The following is a 16,998-nucleotide window of genomic DNA, read 5'->3' on the forward strand; positions in this document are numbered from 1 at the left end:
GTACAGTTTGTATGGGAAAGGCAGAATTAATATTTGATTCTGTCCTTTTATTTATCCATTTTCATAATAATAAGTTGGTTCATTGGAGTCCTCCAACTGACCAGTTTGTTGGGGCTGTTTAAGTGAACTTGTGAACTCATAAATGTTCATGTGTAAGTATGTGCATGAATGTGTATATTAATCCATTACAATTATTATCTTTTTCTTCAACCTGTCCTGTTTTCAGCCAACTGGAATCTCTTTAAGTTTGGATCATAAGTACCTTCGACAGGTCTGTAATCATCCAAAATAGCTTCCTCATCTAGTACGGCATGATGGACTAAACTCATGTTTTCCATTTTCCTTCTCCAGATACAGAATCAACCATTTCTCCAAGAAGCCCCAATCCCTATTAGTAGAAAAGGTATTTGAAGAGTAGAACTGAGTACTAGGGAACTCACAGCTACCGAGTTGGTTCCTATGTCTAGACCTCTATAGTGAAAAAAATATGTAAAGACATACTGTCATACATACATGTACATATATATGTCTCCCAATCAAATTTGGGGTTTGCTTTTCAGTTCTTTGATCTTTCTTTTTTTGCTATAAAATTTTATTTACGTAGTTCTTCAGAATATATTTCAGTTATCTACCCACTATACCAAGTGTGAAATAATAATAGATTATATTTACAGGAAAGCATAAAGGAGACAAAAAATCTACAACAAATTATGCAGTCGAGTTTCCCACATTTGGGGAAATCACAGGGTTCAGCACATCCGGAGTGCAATGGATAAGCCTCGCCCTGGGAAAACCACCTTCGTGACCATGGTATCTCCCCTGCCGGGTAAGTATTCAGCTCTTTTATCTTAACATTTGTATTTCCTTTATTCCACTCTGAAAATTCTGGTACTCAACCAAACCAGTAATGATCGCGTAAGAACATGACATTATTGCTCATTTGCCTTCTCCCACAATACACCACGCCAGTCAGAATAACACTAGCAATCCTTCCACAAGCTGTTCGCACTTCCTTTTGTTCTTAGAGTATACCCCACTGAAGAGTTACACTCAGATGACTGCACTTTAAGATCTCTTGGGACAGTTCTTCTCTGTGGGTTAACCATTAACTGGGTATACATTGAAGGTATTTTTTAAAATTTTGTTTTACATTAAAGTCAATTTTATAAGTAACAGGTAAGAGATAAGATACATATCTTGTAGGTAAGATTTGTGCGTGGTTCCAGAGTCAGACCAAGTGTGGAAGCAGCATTGCTTCTCCATTTTTCCCTTGTGACAACATGAATCTACCCCAAAGACATGGTGAACTTGGAGGAGGAGGTGATGCCTGAATCATATCTTACTGAACAGCTGCAAAGACTGACTTAGATTCTGGGAGAAACTGTTTTGAAGGCCTTAGCTCTGCTTGGTGAAGAAAACATTTGTTCTGCCACCCACCATGGGATTCATCTTTGAATTTTAATGAGTTAGCCTTTAGGCTGCTAGACAGAAAGCAAACTGCAGCATTCTGTGCAAACCCTGCCATTTTACACATTGCTTCAGAGGCTAGAAATGAAAAGTTTTTGTCAAATATGTGGTAATGTGCTGCAAGGTAATTCATCTGAATGTGTGAAGTTCCATCTCTGAAGTGGTTAGCAACTTGGAATCTAAATATAGCAGTTCTAGCTGCTAACGCCTACCTGTCCTTCAAGCTCAGGGAACCTCATGGGGCCTCCGTGATCTCTCCTCAAAGTTTAGATTCCCAGATGTATTGCACTTAGTTGTTATAGTTTGTTAGGTACCTAAATACAGCAGCAAGCATAGTGCCAAGCACAAAGGGTGATCAGTATATTGGTTGATTCATAATTTCTATCACTGCATCCTAATATACTCTAGTACAATTAACTGTTTAGGTGTCTCCTCTCCTGCAGTCTCTGATAAGCTTTCTGAGGGCAATAACTGTGTCTTAGATCCTTGGTACTACACTTGTCCACAATTTGGATGGAGTGAAGAGAACTTATTGTTGAAAATGAACTGGAATTATAAAGGGTAAACACAAGATGCTCTTGAAGATCGTGAGGCAACATTTAAAAACAAAGTGACTAATAAACTGACTCATAAACTCTTACCTGTGGCTTAATGCTACTGTCTGACCTCTGTAACCTCAGACATAATGTGCCTGTATATTTTATTATTTCACTTTCAAGGCAGTTAAGTGTTTAGACCCACTGAACAATTTATATTATGAGGTATAAATATAATTTTACTTTAGGCAGTTGCCCCAACTCCAGTTTTTCTTGCATCCTGTAGCAAGGGGGAGTAACTCCTCTGTTAAACAACTGGACAGCCTGGCTGATGCAAACACACAGTCTGCAACCTCAGGGGGACCTCAAGCACTGCAGGAACAGCAGTCTCCTTACCTATCCTTGGGTCACATCTTTCCCATTCCCTTCCACAGCATTTCTCGAGACCCCTGTTCACAGCTCCCTCCCAGGACCTCATCAGTCCTCTAACAGACAGAGCCTGGTGCAACACTTCATGGCATACTAAATTGCACACTTAAAAATGATTCAATGGTAATTTTTATGCTATGTATGTTTCACCACCATAAAAAAAAAAACCCACACACAGAGACCTGGTGGAGCACACTGAGGCCATCAGGTCTAAGCTCCCTCAGCGGCCACCGCCAAAGCCCACCCAGCAGGCACACGTACAAGCACATCCTCACCCGCGCAGACAGGAAATTCTTTCTCCTTCCTCTCAGTTTCTGGGAATGAGCGTGGTTTTGTCCTCATCCGGGGCCTCTGAGTCACCTGCGTCCTTGAGCCCACAATTCCATCACCACTTGCCTGAGAACATTGCTCCACAGCAGTTAGCTCTTCCCTAGATAGCATTTCTCACATCCTAAAAAAGCCCATGCTGGCCCCTCATCTGCCCCTACTTACTATTCATAGTTTATTCTTTTATTATCCAGACTTTTCAAAATCATGCCTTGTACTTGTTGACTCCACCTCACCCCCAATCACACCTCAACCCACTATATTTGAGCTTCCATCCTACTTTCCCTACCCTTTCCCCTGAATTGTTCCATTTGTTCTGATTTCATCACGACGTCTAATGACCTCCCGCCCGCTCCTTCAGGGGACATTGTTCAGTTCACACCTTATTTCCCTGAACGTCCAGGTCTCCTTGCTCCCCTGTTTCTGCTATGTCTCCTTTCATGACTGATTTTTTTTTTCAAAAAGAATTTGAATTGCCTACAGTTCTGCATTTATTTCTCTGGTCTTCTCTTCTTATCCACTCACAGATTTTCACATACAATCTGAATAAGATGAAACAAAAAGCTCGGCATAGCCTTTCCACCTAGTTTCACATACTTCTCTCTATGCTAATTACTGGATGTCCTACAGGGGCTTCAAATCTGTCCGAACTCATCCCCTTCTTTACTGTAATGAAGACGCTCCTGCGACAGTCAGCGGGCACTGGTCCGCTATCAAGTTACTCGCTCAAACTCGCGATTAGGAGTGGTCACTGCATCTCCCACAGGCGATACCTGAGTCTTGCTGATTTTACTCCTAGATAATCCTGGAATCTGTTCCCTCCTCCCCATCTGGACTCACATCCCCTGGATGACCACCACTTTCCTGGGCCCCTCCAGCAGACTCCCGCCCGGCCTCCCTGTCTCAGGTAACGTCCCCCTCACATCCATCCCCATTCGAAGTGGAAATCTGACTCTATCACTTCAGGTGCAGTGTAAAAGGATGGGTGAATAAAACTTGAATTCCTTCCTGCGGTTCCGCACCCTCTGAAAGTCGGAACTCACATCTGAGCGCTGCCTGCTGCTCTGGTTCCGTGTGTCCCGTGCCTTCCGTGACGCTCTGGGATCCCGCAGCTCTGAAACGCTCAAGTGCCGGCCGCACTGGCTTGATCACTCCCGGACTGCTGTTACTGGTGTCTGCTCTCCTTGAAGCCCTTCTCCCTGCATCTCTACTCACCCTTTATTACCCCACCTCACCTTTTCAGAATTCCCCCATGACAGCCTCTCCCCTGTGCTGGGCTATATGCATAATACCCTGGTGGGGCTATGTCTCTGCTCTGGCCATGTTTCCGAATTATCTCTATTTTCCCAACTACACTATGAACTGTTTGGTGCAAAAGACAGTGATCCAAAGTTATTTGTTGATTTGTTGACTCAATAAATGAGTTGTCCAATTAAAGGCTATAAGCCAAAGTAGTCGAAGAAAGTTTCTCTTCTTTGGATATCAAGAAGACTATTTAATGTGGAATAAATGAATTTTAAGAAAAATGCAAATGCTGAACAAGAATTTTCTTTTTATGAATTATTTCAAAACTCTCAGGATACAGAGACTCTTGGGCTATTTTTTTCAGTCTTCAAATATCCCCCATGAGCAGTGCAGCTCTCTTCCCCCATGTGCTCAGTGACTGTTTGGGGAAATGGACCAAATGATCATGTCAATGGGAAATAATGTGCTGCTTATACTAAATTCACTACTAAAAGCTAAAGTTTTTTCAAACTCAAATTCTTTGAGATGGTTTGACTCTTACCAGGAAGATGGATGGAAAAAAATATTAACAATCAGTTTTTAAGACAAAAAGCAAATAATATATCTCAAAACAGTCCAGTGCCTTTAGACCAAATTTTATGGAAGAGAAAAAAATTAGAATTAATCTATTTTGAGGTGATAGTTTTCAGAAAATGAAAAAAAAACCTTAAGAAAGTGGCTAATGCTATGATGATTTTGAGACTTTCTGGGGAGGGAAGGGAGCTAACCTTCTTCCTGTCAGATCCATGTGGCATACTTTACATACATGGACTTTCCATCCTCAAAACCACCCCATGAGAGAGTATCGTCAGTCTCCTTTTCACCCTTGAAACTGAGTTTCATACAGCATTTATATTTCATAAGATAAGGGAGGTAAGCTCAACTCTGTCCAATTTCAAAGTCTTGATCTTCCAGTTATGGAAACCTGAAATTATGAGCAGGCTTAAAAGAAAAAATAAAAGAAATAATGAAAAGCATTGATATAATAATGAAAAGAATTGGTAGTAAGTAATGTACCTTAAATGGACTGGGCGATTATTATTCTGTTGCTTCATCTGGTGATACAGATATAAGCTAAGTGATATTGATCTTTCATAAAACACTTATATAGATGTTGGCAATGTAAGAATGTTTGAAATTACCATGACCAAATCATGTTTCTGGCCTTACAAAATTGAATAAATAATAATGAAATTAACAATCTGACACCTATAACAGGTTGTCCTTGCTTTTCTGTCCTCTTTTCATTACATAAACTCTTTTTGTATGGGTCTAAAATTTTAGCTCATCTGTTTACTATTAGTTTACAGTCCATGCTTGAATTTCATTGCTATTAATGATTTTGTTAGGTTGAACAGCTACTCCCTCTTGATAACCCTGGTTTACTGAAACAGACTCTGAGAGGTACAGTTCTTATATCCAAAATGTAGAGAAATTACAGATGAAAGGGCAACAAGTTGATAGTGCCTCTTTCTAACACACTTCAGACATCAGTATCTTTCATAAATTATACGGAGAATAATTTGCAGTGAAAGGTCCCATTCTGAAGTGAATTGAATTTTTCCTGACCTGCGTATCCAATGATAGCCTAGTAAATTTTCTTCTTAAGAGTAATAGCACTGTTTCTTCTGTAGCCAGCTTTTCTTTCAAAAACAATAGCTTTTCAAACACAGTTGCATCTTATCCTTTTGCTGTAAGTACCCCATCTTGTGATAAGGAATATTCATTCATTCAGTGAGTCACATTTATCCACATCCTGCATTTCTCCCTTATGGCACCTCCTACAATTAAATTATCAGTCATATGTTGGGCTGTTTCTATCCTTTCTCTCTTGATAGACTAAGGAAGGCAGGAATTATGTCTATCTTGTTCGCACTTGAGTCCCCAAGCATGGTGCCTGGCACATAACTGGCAGTTGGATATTTACTCAATGGACAAATGTGCACCAACTATCCATTTGGCACTAACAGTGACAACCACGGGCTCTCTGGCCTGGCCGGATGACACCTGCATCTTCCTAAGAGCCCTCACCACCCAGCTGGAGAGGAGGCTGGGGGGAGCAGGTTCAGGGGGAGGAAGCATGAAGACAGTTTTTAGGTAACAGACCTTGGGAGCCAAAGTAAGAATGGGTGCTGAGGATCTCAAAAACTGCTCACAGAAATCCCTCCAATGTGCCAGGCCTTGACAGCTTTAAAAATAGAAAGTTGTCAAGATTTATGGATATTTGGAGGAAAACAACTCCAAAAAAAAAAGCACTCATTTATGTACCAACATATTTTTAAATAGTAGTTGTCATTAAGTCTGTGCTTAAACTAGCAACTGGTTTTAGCAGTATTTCATTATGGAATAAAATGGGCAGTTTTCTACAGACCATATAACTAATGTCAGCTACAGGCACACCTTACACCTTTCTGAATGAACAGAAAGCCCTGTTTATTCAGGTCAGTGGATATTTCTTTAATACTTAAAGTGCTGGTTTTAGACAGAGATGTTTTCAATTTAGGAGCCCTAACTACTAAAATTCTAGTTGACTATGGCTATTTCCCCCATTTTATGATTAATTTTTATTATATTAAGATAAAATACTTACATTATATGTAATGTAGTGCTAGTTTTTTCAGTATTAATGAAATAATTCAGGTATATTTACATAATTCATATAAATAATACTGAAAGGCTTATACTCCCATAGTAAAAAGGAATACTCCCATCTTCTCCCTGCTCCCTGCCCCAACATTCTTTTCTCTGAAAGCAGCCACTTTGTAACTTACTTGGTTATTCTGGAGCTTAACTGATTATTTGTATATAATAATTGCTCCCTTTGAAGCCCCCACTTGTCCTGCTGCTATCTGAATTGATAGTTCTCTAGGCCCCTGCATGGCAACATTCCTGGTACTTTCCTTTAATGCTATCTTGGGAATTCCTTTTATCTGTCACCTTTGTTGTGTCTCTTGTTTCTTGGATCAGATTCCTTTCTCTTCCCTTGATCTATTCCCCCCATTGTCTTGCTAGATAATATTCTCCAGCATGCTTGAACAGGTTTGTTTCTACCTTCCCTCTTGATTGTTTGGCTGGGTATACAATTCTAGATTGAAAGCCACTTTCTGGCAGACATGGAATGAATACATTGGCCCATTGTCTTCTAGAGTCCAGTATTGCTATCAAGAATAGAAAATATGATACCTTATGACTCCTAATCCTTTATTTATCCTCTGGAAGGTTTTAGAATTGTCTATTCATCTTAGTATAATAAAGCTTCATGGTGACATGCTTTGATGTAGATTTTTAGTTGTTCTTTTTTGTTTAATTTGCTTTGATGAAGACTTTCAATCTGGAAATTCATATTACGTCCTTCTGAGAAATTTTCTTGTATTATTGATTTCCTTACTTCAGTTTTCTCTTTCTTTCTAGATCTCTTATTAGATATCAGCCTAATTTAATTTTAATTGTTTTCTTATTTTTTTATTTTTCCATTCTTCTCTATCTCTTTGCCTTTTGGTTCTGCTTTTGGGAGAAGAAGAGCTATATCATTTGCAATTTCTGTCCTATACTGAAACTACATACTGATTATTTTTAGCTAAAATATAATATAAACTTTAACAAATTCATTTTGTTAAATTATTTCATTCTATTTCATTTGTTTAACTAACAGATAACATTTATTACTAGAATGACCTGAGAGTTCAGGATAGTTTTGGTTTAATCTATTGTCCAGGTGACCCATTTGAGTAGCTTCCTGTTTCACTCTCAAAATATTCTGTTTTGGGTGAAAAATTATGTGGTCACAATATTTACTGAGTATTTTGTATGTACCAAGTGCTATTTTAGATGCTGTATATGTAACAACACATCTATACAACAACCTACTGGAGTAAATTTTGTTACCATCATTTTATAGATTGGGAAACTGAGGCATAAATAGTTTAAATAACTTGTCCAAGGTGTCCCAGCTAATAGGTGATGAAGCTGGAACTTTAACTCAGGGTCTATCCTCAGAGTCGTTGCTCTTAATCACTGTATCAATACTGTTTCATAATTGTTTACCTCCCCTATTTAGGAGATTTAAGGTTATTTCTGACTTTGTTTTATGGCAAACACTGTTGGACTTCCTTTTGGCTAAACATTTGTGTATCTCCTTTATTGTTTCCTTGGGAAGGATAGATTCTTTGTGAAAGCAGCTTTCTTGATTTTCCGTCTGGCACTCTTTCAAGTCTGCCGTGTGCTCTGCAGCTCTTGAGGGTGGGTGATGCCTGACGAATCCTGGGGTTGTGAAAACGCAGCAACAGAACAAAGTGGAAAAGCCAACTCTGAAAAAGAGCTGTGCTCTGTGACTCTCAAGTAGATGGAAAGCTAGGGGAGGTTGTCATTAATTCTGATCCTTTTAAACTCATGCTTCTCTTCTCTTCAGGACTGATGTCCAGTCTGGTTGCCCTTACCTCGAAATCTGGCACCCACCCCTCTTCGGCCCCCTGCCCCCACTGTCATCTACTGACAGTGGTGGTTGTAAGGAACTTGAAATATTCCTTAAGACTTTATTCCTCAGATAAATCTATAAACTGGAAAATAAGTGACAAATATCAGGTGCCCCAACTGGCAAAGAGGCAACTTTGTTGTGACATCAGGTCAGAGGCATCTTAGCAGTGCCTTTCTGGAATAGTGAATAATTCTGTTCATATCGTAATTTTAGCAAGACTTTGATTTATGTGGATAAAAAATTCAGCCAATGGCAGCCAGAGTTTTTCCTAGAAATTTCCTTCTAAACCCAGTTTAAATTTCATTTCTTTCAGGAATTCCTCATGACTCGAACTCCCCCAGCTTCTCAGGCTGAACAATGCCGATCTGTGCCATTGTGAGTATAAGAACTGGGATTTGTCTTTCATATACAATCCAGCAAATATATACTGAGTGTCCATAGATGCGAAGCACTGTGTCAAATATAAGGAAAAGTAGATGAAAAACAAGATACTTCCACGCCCGACAATCTTCAGTAACCATGGCTTCACAGAATTCATTTAGTTCTTAAAACAAAAAGCCCTGTCAATTCACTGTTTGCAGTGCATTCTCTTATGATCTCTTTTAGTTTGACTGTAAACTGTCTTCCATTTACTATCTGAGCTTTCCATTTTTGTTGTAATTAGAAATAATATGTATATACATATGTATATGCATGTGTGTATGTATATGTATTAGAAAAGCTCCAGCTGCAAACAGAAGAGACTATATGAAAATGAGCTGATCATCTGGTCACATATCCAGAGAACTTAAGATATTTAAAACAAGAGAATGTTTCCTTTAATTCAGAAGGACAAAGAAGAGTTAACCCACATCCATTCTCCATCAATATATATTGTATTGAAATCTTCTGTTCACATTTATCTGCCCTGAAAGTCTGAGCTATGTGAGAGTAAAGACCCTGCTTATTATTTTTTTAAGTCTGAGCACCCTGACATGCAGCAGGTCTTTGTTTCATGTTTATTGAAGTATATCTTTATTGGTTTTTAAGATCCAAAAAATTGTATCTTATAACACACAGTTGATTCAGTAACAGCTTTACATGGGAGGAAAAAAGAGGTACCACATATATACACTGTATCTGTAAACAACTATTATAAAACACATCCTAATTTCAAGAAAGTTAAAATTTTAAATGTATACCTCAGAATAGAGGAAATCCTGTAATTGTCCTCTACTGGACTTCTGGACTCAAAAACAGAGAGGACCCTTGCCTCCTTTATGTCAGCAGACAAAATTATTTACTGCTGGTTGTACTAAAATGATCCTACTATTTCTCCAATCCTTTTTTCTAGGCCAGTGATAACTTCCAAATATTTGTTACGGTTTTCTTGGATTTCCATTTCCTTGTATTAAACACTCCTCTTTGAAATTATTCACTTTTAAATGATTATACTGTGCTGTATACTTGAAACTAGTATGATTGTATATTAACTATACTTCAATGAAAAATAAATTTAAAAATGAGTAAATGAGGAGAAAAATAAATGTTAAATATCTATCTTCTCCCCTAGAATACCGATTCCAAGAAGGGCATATACTGTTCACCACAGTAGCCACAGAATCTAGCTGTGCTTCAAGCCAGGAGGTACTTGCTTTAGTGAACGCTGGTGACTAAGAAGGGCAGAATATGACACCTGATGGGAGGCTAAGCACTCAGCTTGCCCAGGAAGGAGGCGGCCCTCAGTCCCCCTTAGAGAATGAAAGGGGCACGGGCGTGTCTGGGCCTGACCAAATGAGTGTCCTATTCAAGAGCATCCTACCAGTGCAAACATAGGGCAGGAAGGCTGTTAAGCTTAGTCTCAAGAGGAAGGAAATGTTTAGGTATCGGCTTCTGACTAGTTAAAAATGGGCCACAGGCCAGTCTAAAAGGGGTCATCATTATACTTTTAAAAAACTTTTCTAGTTATAATTCTCTAATTTATGATTGTCTTCATTATGAATATGGCACTCAACATACGCAGAATTGTTCCCTAGTATGTGTATATATATATATATATATATATATATATATATATATATACGCAGAATTGTTCCCTAGTATGTGTATATATATATATATATATATATATATATATATATATCCAATTCCCCAATTGAATTCACAGTTCTCAGAGTAAAGGGTCTTTTTCATAAAACTTTTACATTCTCATGACCTGGTACAATCCATATCATATTCCCTGGCATGAATGCGGCCAACCATCTTTCGTCCAAGGAGAATGTTCAAAGCTTCACTATATCTCAGATACTTTCTAACAAGTTTTTAATGTTTAAACGTGGCAAATTTTCACACTTATGTCACCAGTGCTTGCTGAGGTTGCTTTGATTTTCAGTGGCCTTTAGTGGTTTATTTATTTATTTTTGCTTGGAAATATTTGATAGAGAATTTGTAGATAGATGCCTGCAATGTTATCTGAACAAAGTTTGGAATACTTTAATGAAAACATGTGCTTTGCATACAATAAACTGTAACTATTTTTCTGTGACTTTAAACGTAGAATATGCTTTACAAACTATAGGAATCGCCCAGTGAGATCTTCTGTTGCCCTGGAAATGTGCTGTAGTAACTAGTAGGATTTGAGGGCTCATCTCTTTTTGGTGTAGTTTATGTTGTTGTGGTATAATGGAAAGAGATTAAATTCATTAATTTAGCACATGCTAACAGCAGTATGCTCTGACAATTAAAAAATGAGGTGAAATAGGCTCCAATAACCCTCAAGTCCAAAAATCAAAGGGTAGCAGAGACATTATTGAATTGACCATCTTAAAAGGCAATGCTGATTGATCCCTTCCCTCTTAGGAATCTGAATTCAATGTCACATCTACATGACAAGCCTAGGTTTGCTCTTTTCCTGTAATTTAACTACTTTGAGCTAGACGTGCTTATTATAGGTTAGAGGCTGCTTTAAAATAGTGTGAATCCAAGCCATTGTGTGACTTTAGTAGAAATATGTTTATTAACCAAGATTACCCATTATGATGGTTTCTAGGCCAACAGCATGAAATGAGATTTTTTTTAAACTAAAAAAATGATACTGTAATTTTTCCAAAGAAACAATTATTTGTATAAAGTTATCCTACTCATCCAGTGGCTATTCTGAATAGGGGCAGGCTGGTTCTCTTTTCTTCTCCACTATATTCTAACAGCTGCTTCCTCCAGGATTACTTTGCCTCTTTCTCCCCTTAACTAAGACCCCAGTAGATCATGAAAATTTTATACTATTAGGAATAAAAATTCCTAATTTTACAAAGAAACCTATGTGAAATAAAAACAAATAAGATGGTAATATACTTTTAAAAAATTAACCCTGTTACTAATTTAGGAAGGAAACACATTAATTAAAAATTAGGTACATACCATGGGTTTTGGTATCTGTGGCTTATTTTATCGATAGCAGCTTGACTTGCTTCTTCAGTAAAAGGAAGAAAGCCATTGTATCTTGATTCCAGGGTAAATTGGAAGCAACATGTCAAACAGTCTGTATTTCTTGTCAAAAAGGAAATCAAGTTGAGAAATTAAATAGGAAAATGCTAAATACGGTTAAAAGAAGATTGTCTTTTGATTATTGAATATAGAGATAAAAGTACAAGAAGTAAAATAAATATGATGTTATGTGTTTTACTGTCTCTCTCTATAAAAGGACAGGTATTACACGATAAGAAGAATGCCTTCCATAATCCCCGTCTAAATAAGCAGGCATTTAACTACCATTTATCACAGAGACTCCCAGAGTTTACAGCTCTTTTCACTTTACCCGATCTTCACAGAACTAGAAAATATGGTGGCAGTAGTATCAGAAAGGGCTTGTATCCTAGACAGCCTGTGGTAAATAGAAGATCTGAAAACTCCTTTCAGAAAGCATAATTTAGAACATTGACAAAATATTTGCAGTTTAGAACCAGTTCCTACATAAAAAAATAATCCCCATATCCTCTCACATACATTGAAATGATCAATTATACCTGAATAAATTACCTTGATTATACAAATTCCTTTTGCCCAGGAACTAGCCAATGGATGACACAGTTTATGAATAAACTTGGGGAATAGGGTGTCAAATTTATACTGAAAAGAGTTTTGGTCTATAATCTCAGTTTCCATATTAGGGTTGGAAATGATCTGGACCATCAAAAGTATTTCAGTTCAGTTTTGGAATCCATTTTTATTTACGTTGATGTGGGATGCTATATTCACAGCATCTCAGAAAGTAGTAAAACCACATTATAATTTCACCACCACAGGAATTACCTAATACTTATTTAAATCTTCCTTTTTTAAAAAATTTTCCCTTAAGCTTTGGTTGTATTATTTTCTTGATCAAGTGCTTCAGAGTAATTTGTGTTGAGAAAGCAGATCTATTTATGTAAGTCATCTTCTCAGGGACAAAGACCTGAAACCTTGATCACTTACAGCTCTTTAATATCCATGAATAAAATAGACAAAGGAAAGGACAAGATAAACAAGATTTAAATGCAAGGTTGACCCACTATTCCATAGGAAATTTGAAAAGTGGTATAACTGTGTTTCTCAGTTGATTTCTGACACATTATTTCCTGAAAATTGACCTTATCAATTGACTTATAAATAATTTTATTATCCATTTTTGGACAGATTTTCTAGGATTTGGACAATCTTTGATCTTCATTCCCATTTTTAATAGCCAAAAAGTGTGTCTTCTTAATCTGGAAAGACTTTCTTAGAAACAGGCAACAAATTATTTTGCACCCTCCCCCCCCCACAATTTCTCTTATAGCTATCAGTATATAATGTCATAAAATGTTTACCTAAAAGATGCTGGCCCTTCACTATCTTAATTTATTAATGAATCTATCATGATTTATTCGGACAGTCATGCTCACTGTGGTGGTAAATCTAATGAAATTCAGCATTAAAAAGATCATTGTTTTTACTGGTCAGTTGTTCATAAAAGTAAAGACAAGACTGATCAGAAACTAATTCAGTGTGCTCATAGAAACAGCTAACTGACTAGTTATATTCTCTATTTTAAGAAAGTCTGTGAGCATCTTTTAATTTTTATGGATGTTTTCAACTAATGAAAATAATCATAACTTGAAACTGGATATTTCCTATTTAAAAATCTTTAAATAAGTGTAAGCATTAATAAAAGGGAAATATCTACTAACTACATTCAGTTACTGTGAGTTAGACACAATTTCAGAAATGAGTTTAAAACCATTCAGTTTGAGTTAATAGCACTCCATTTAACAATTAACTGTTAACATTTCAGTTAACAATTAAAAATCACTGCTTAATACTTTCATTTTCAATCTCATACCACCTCTAGGGTAGTCCTGACATATTTAGGAAATCTCTTTGGGTTTGATCACTGAGGAATCCTCTTGCTTGCTGCTATACCTGACTCAAGGTGCTTTTCTTAATATATCCAATTTTGACTTTCCTTACAAGAAAACCATTTCCAACTCTGTAATTGTGAGGTCTTTCTCACCAGTGGAATAATACAATGGCAGTGTATTTCAAGAATGCATAGACACCAGGGTTTTGCTTCTTTGGCCTCCTCCTTGGTAACATAGAGCTCTTAGTGCCAAACAGTTGAGTGGAAAATCCCCTAAGGCTACCTTTTCTTATGCTAATGTATTTTTTCTTCACTTGCCTCAATTTGCAAAATATTACTGTTAACCCCTTAGGTGTCTTCTTACAGCCTGTGTAAACCATTCTCTTGGTTGTAGCTGCACCAAATTGCATAATGTTGTCTATTCTAGACTGGAACCATTAAAGAGAGAAAGGGAACATAAAGGCCTTTGTGTGAATGGAGCATTTGAAGTATTCATTTTATATTCAGAGCATGAGTAGAAACAAACAATTCCTTCTGAAAAATGTCAGTGCTGAAGGCATGGATTTGTGATACATTTTTCTTACTAAAAAGCAAAAAATGAACAATGCAGAGACCCATATTTCATCTTATGTCACTTATATATAGGCTTGAGTACCAACGTGAATTGCATCCTGGACTCTTCTTTTTTTTTTTCACTGCAGTGTTTTTAAGTAATTTGAATTAGTATGTTAACTTCAGCAACAGACTAAACACTGGGTTTGTGAGTTTGTTGACTATGGCCTCAGTATCTGTTTTTTGTGGAGATAGCTAACATATTCCATCTTGTTTCTAATGTGCTTATAATAATAAAACTCAAAAATCCACGTGGGCAAGGAAATACAGTATACATAGACATTAATAATATTCTATCCCACTTATTATACTAGATATTATGCTGTGATTTACACACATATTATATCATTTAATCCATTTAACAATACCCTAATGTATCATTGTTATCCCTGTGGTAGGCAGAATACTAAGATGACACCCAAGATCATCCCTTGATGTGCACACTCTTCCCAGATACTCCACGAAATTTCAATCTAGGTACTATTGAAAGGGGGTTTTGGAGGTGTAATTAAGACTCCTCATCAATTGACCCTAAGGGAGATTATCCTCAGTTGGCCTGACTTAATCAGGTGAGCTCTTCAAAAGACCGGACTCTTCCGGGCAAAGGGGATTTGAAGAGTGAGAAGAATTTGACGTGAGGGAGATCTCTGTTGCTGGGTTTAAAAATGGAGGTGGCTACCTGGTAAGGAATGTGGGCAGCTTCTAGGTGCTGAGAGTGGCCCCTGGCTATCAGCCAGTAAAGAAATGGAATCTCAGTCATACAACCATAAGGAACTGAAATCTGCCACAACCCCATGAACTTGGAAGAAACCCCAGCCTCAGACGAGACCACAGCCACAGCCAACACCCTGATTTCAGCAAGGCCTTAGCAGAGATCCTAGTCATGAACTTCCCTCCTGTAAGGACTTCTGACCGACTGAACTGTGGGCTGTGTGCTGAATGGGTGTTGCTTTAAGCTGCTAAATTTGTGGTAATTTGCTACCCTCAGTAGAAAACTAATACAATCCCCATTTTATAGATGGGAAAACAGAGACATAAAAAGCAGTAGACAGACTAGCATGCAAAGAGAGAAAAGGGGAAAATGACAAGTTCTTCAATTGGCTACTTTTGCTTGCAATGCACATTGTTTTTCACTAAGGCCACAAAGAGGTTTGTCCTGAAAAGCAGTATGATGCTAGCTGCCTCATTTCTTCCCAGAGAGAAGATAAATATCTTACTTTTTTCCTGTACTTCTCCAGGGAGATAAATGTTTTCCTTATTCATTCTATAATTCAAGGTACACCAGAATGTAGGAATTGTTAGGATTTGAGACGACTAACAAGCCATTCTGCGATTAGCCCCTTATCCAGAGTGTGTGATGGTCTCTAGTAAGATCTTAAATCTGAGCTTGATGCACAGCTATGGAATACAATCAAGTGCCTGTTTTGTAAATGTTCTCACCCTTGGAGTTTTCTAATGTGTTGGCACAGTTGTTGATTCAAAAGTTAAAAAGTGTGCTTTTCCGGGTTAATTGTTCAATTAGCTTTACAACACAGAAATATGGGAAGGGTGGCAGCTCAAGAACTGTGAACAGTAACAGTATAAATTTCAGTGAAAAAATAAGGAGTAGTCTTCAAACAACTATTGGAGGAGCTGGGAGTAAAATAATTCTCAATCTAAGGCACACTTAAAAATTCTCTCCTTCAGCTTTGGCCTCTCAGCAGGGACACTGCATGAGACAAGAAGCCATCTCGGTCTCCAGTGCCCATCACCTATTGATTATCTAAGTCATGCTAAGCACTAGGAGAAGCGGTATTGCTGTTGTTACTACAAAGTCAAATAAAGCAGATCTCAGAGTTCAAGCTGTTTAAAGCCATTTGGAACGTGGCTGGGACTGTGAAATCCAATTGCTGACAGTAGTCCCGCTAAAACTTCAACAATGAAAAGAAATTTTTCTACGAGTTCTTCCCCAGCTGAAGGAGCTCACATGGATTCCTAGAGCGTTTATTTCTGGTGCCATATGCTTTGTGCCCAGAGATATAAAAATGGAACCACATAGCGAGGGCCTTGTATATGTAATGAATTGTTGTCAATTTGCTCAATTAAGATTTCTTGATATCCTAGGTTCAATCCTGGGAAAAGAATAGATATCTCCAGATTGGTAGTCTCGTTTGCTATGCATTCTAGGCATTTGTATCCACACTGCTGAGGTACTCTGGGAGGGATGCATATGAATAGTAGGGAAAACTGTAATCCTAAATTATAATGACTTTAGAATTTCTCCCCCAAATCTTAAGAAGCCAGGATAAATGCCAGATTTAGAAAACAGATGTCCTGGTATTACAGCCACTCTCCTTGGGATATTAGATCTCACATGGGTATCAGAATTCCTTGACAGTGTATGTAAAGCTGCCTAACTATAGAATTAAACCACAGGTCTACCAGAACCTATTCTAATTCATAGTCTTTTCTTAGCTTTGTATCTCCCTATCACCATCAAATAATATTTGTTGCAAACCTATGGCTTATGCTGAATT

General features: G+C 37.6%; 1 protein-coding gene and 1 pseudogene across 1 annotated transcript in view; both read right to left on the reverse strand.

Moving 5' to 3' along the window:
* SPMIP2 (sperm microtubule inner protein 2) overlaps positions 1–16,998 on the reverse strand; it is a 38,595-nt gene that overhangs the window by 15,007 nt on the left and 6,590 nt on the right. The window contains exon 3 of the mRNA XM_057488281.1: positions 11,914–11,970. Coding sequence (XP_057344264.1) covers positions 11,914–11,970 — 57 coding nt within the window. The remainder of the gene's footprint in view (positions 1–11,913; positions 11,971–16,998) is intronic.
* LOC118913763 (U1 spliceosomal RNA) lies at positions 681–834 on the reverse strand (annotated as a pseudogene).

This window comes from Manis pentadactyla, chromosome 1 (assembly GCF_030020395.1).
Source record: "Manis pentadactyla isolate mManPen7 chromosome 1, mManPen7.hap1, whole genome shotgun sequence".
In the NCBI taxonomy this organism is placed as follows: Eukaryota; Metazoa; Chordata; class Mammalia; order Pholidota; family Manidae; genus Manis; species Manis pentadactyla.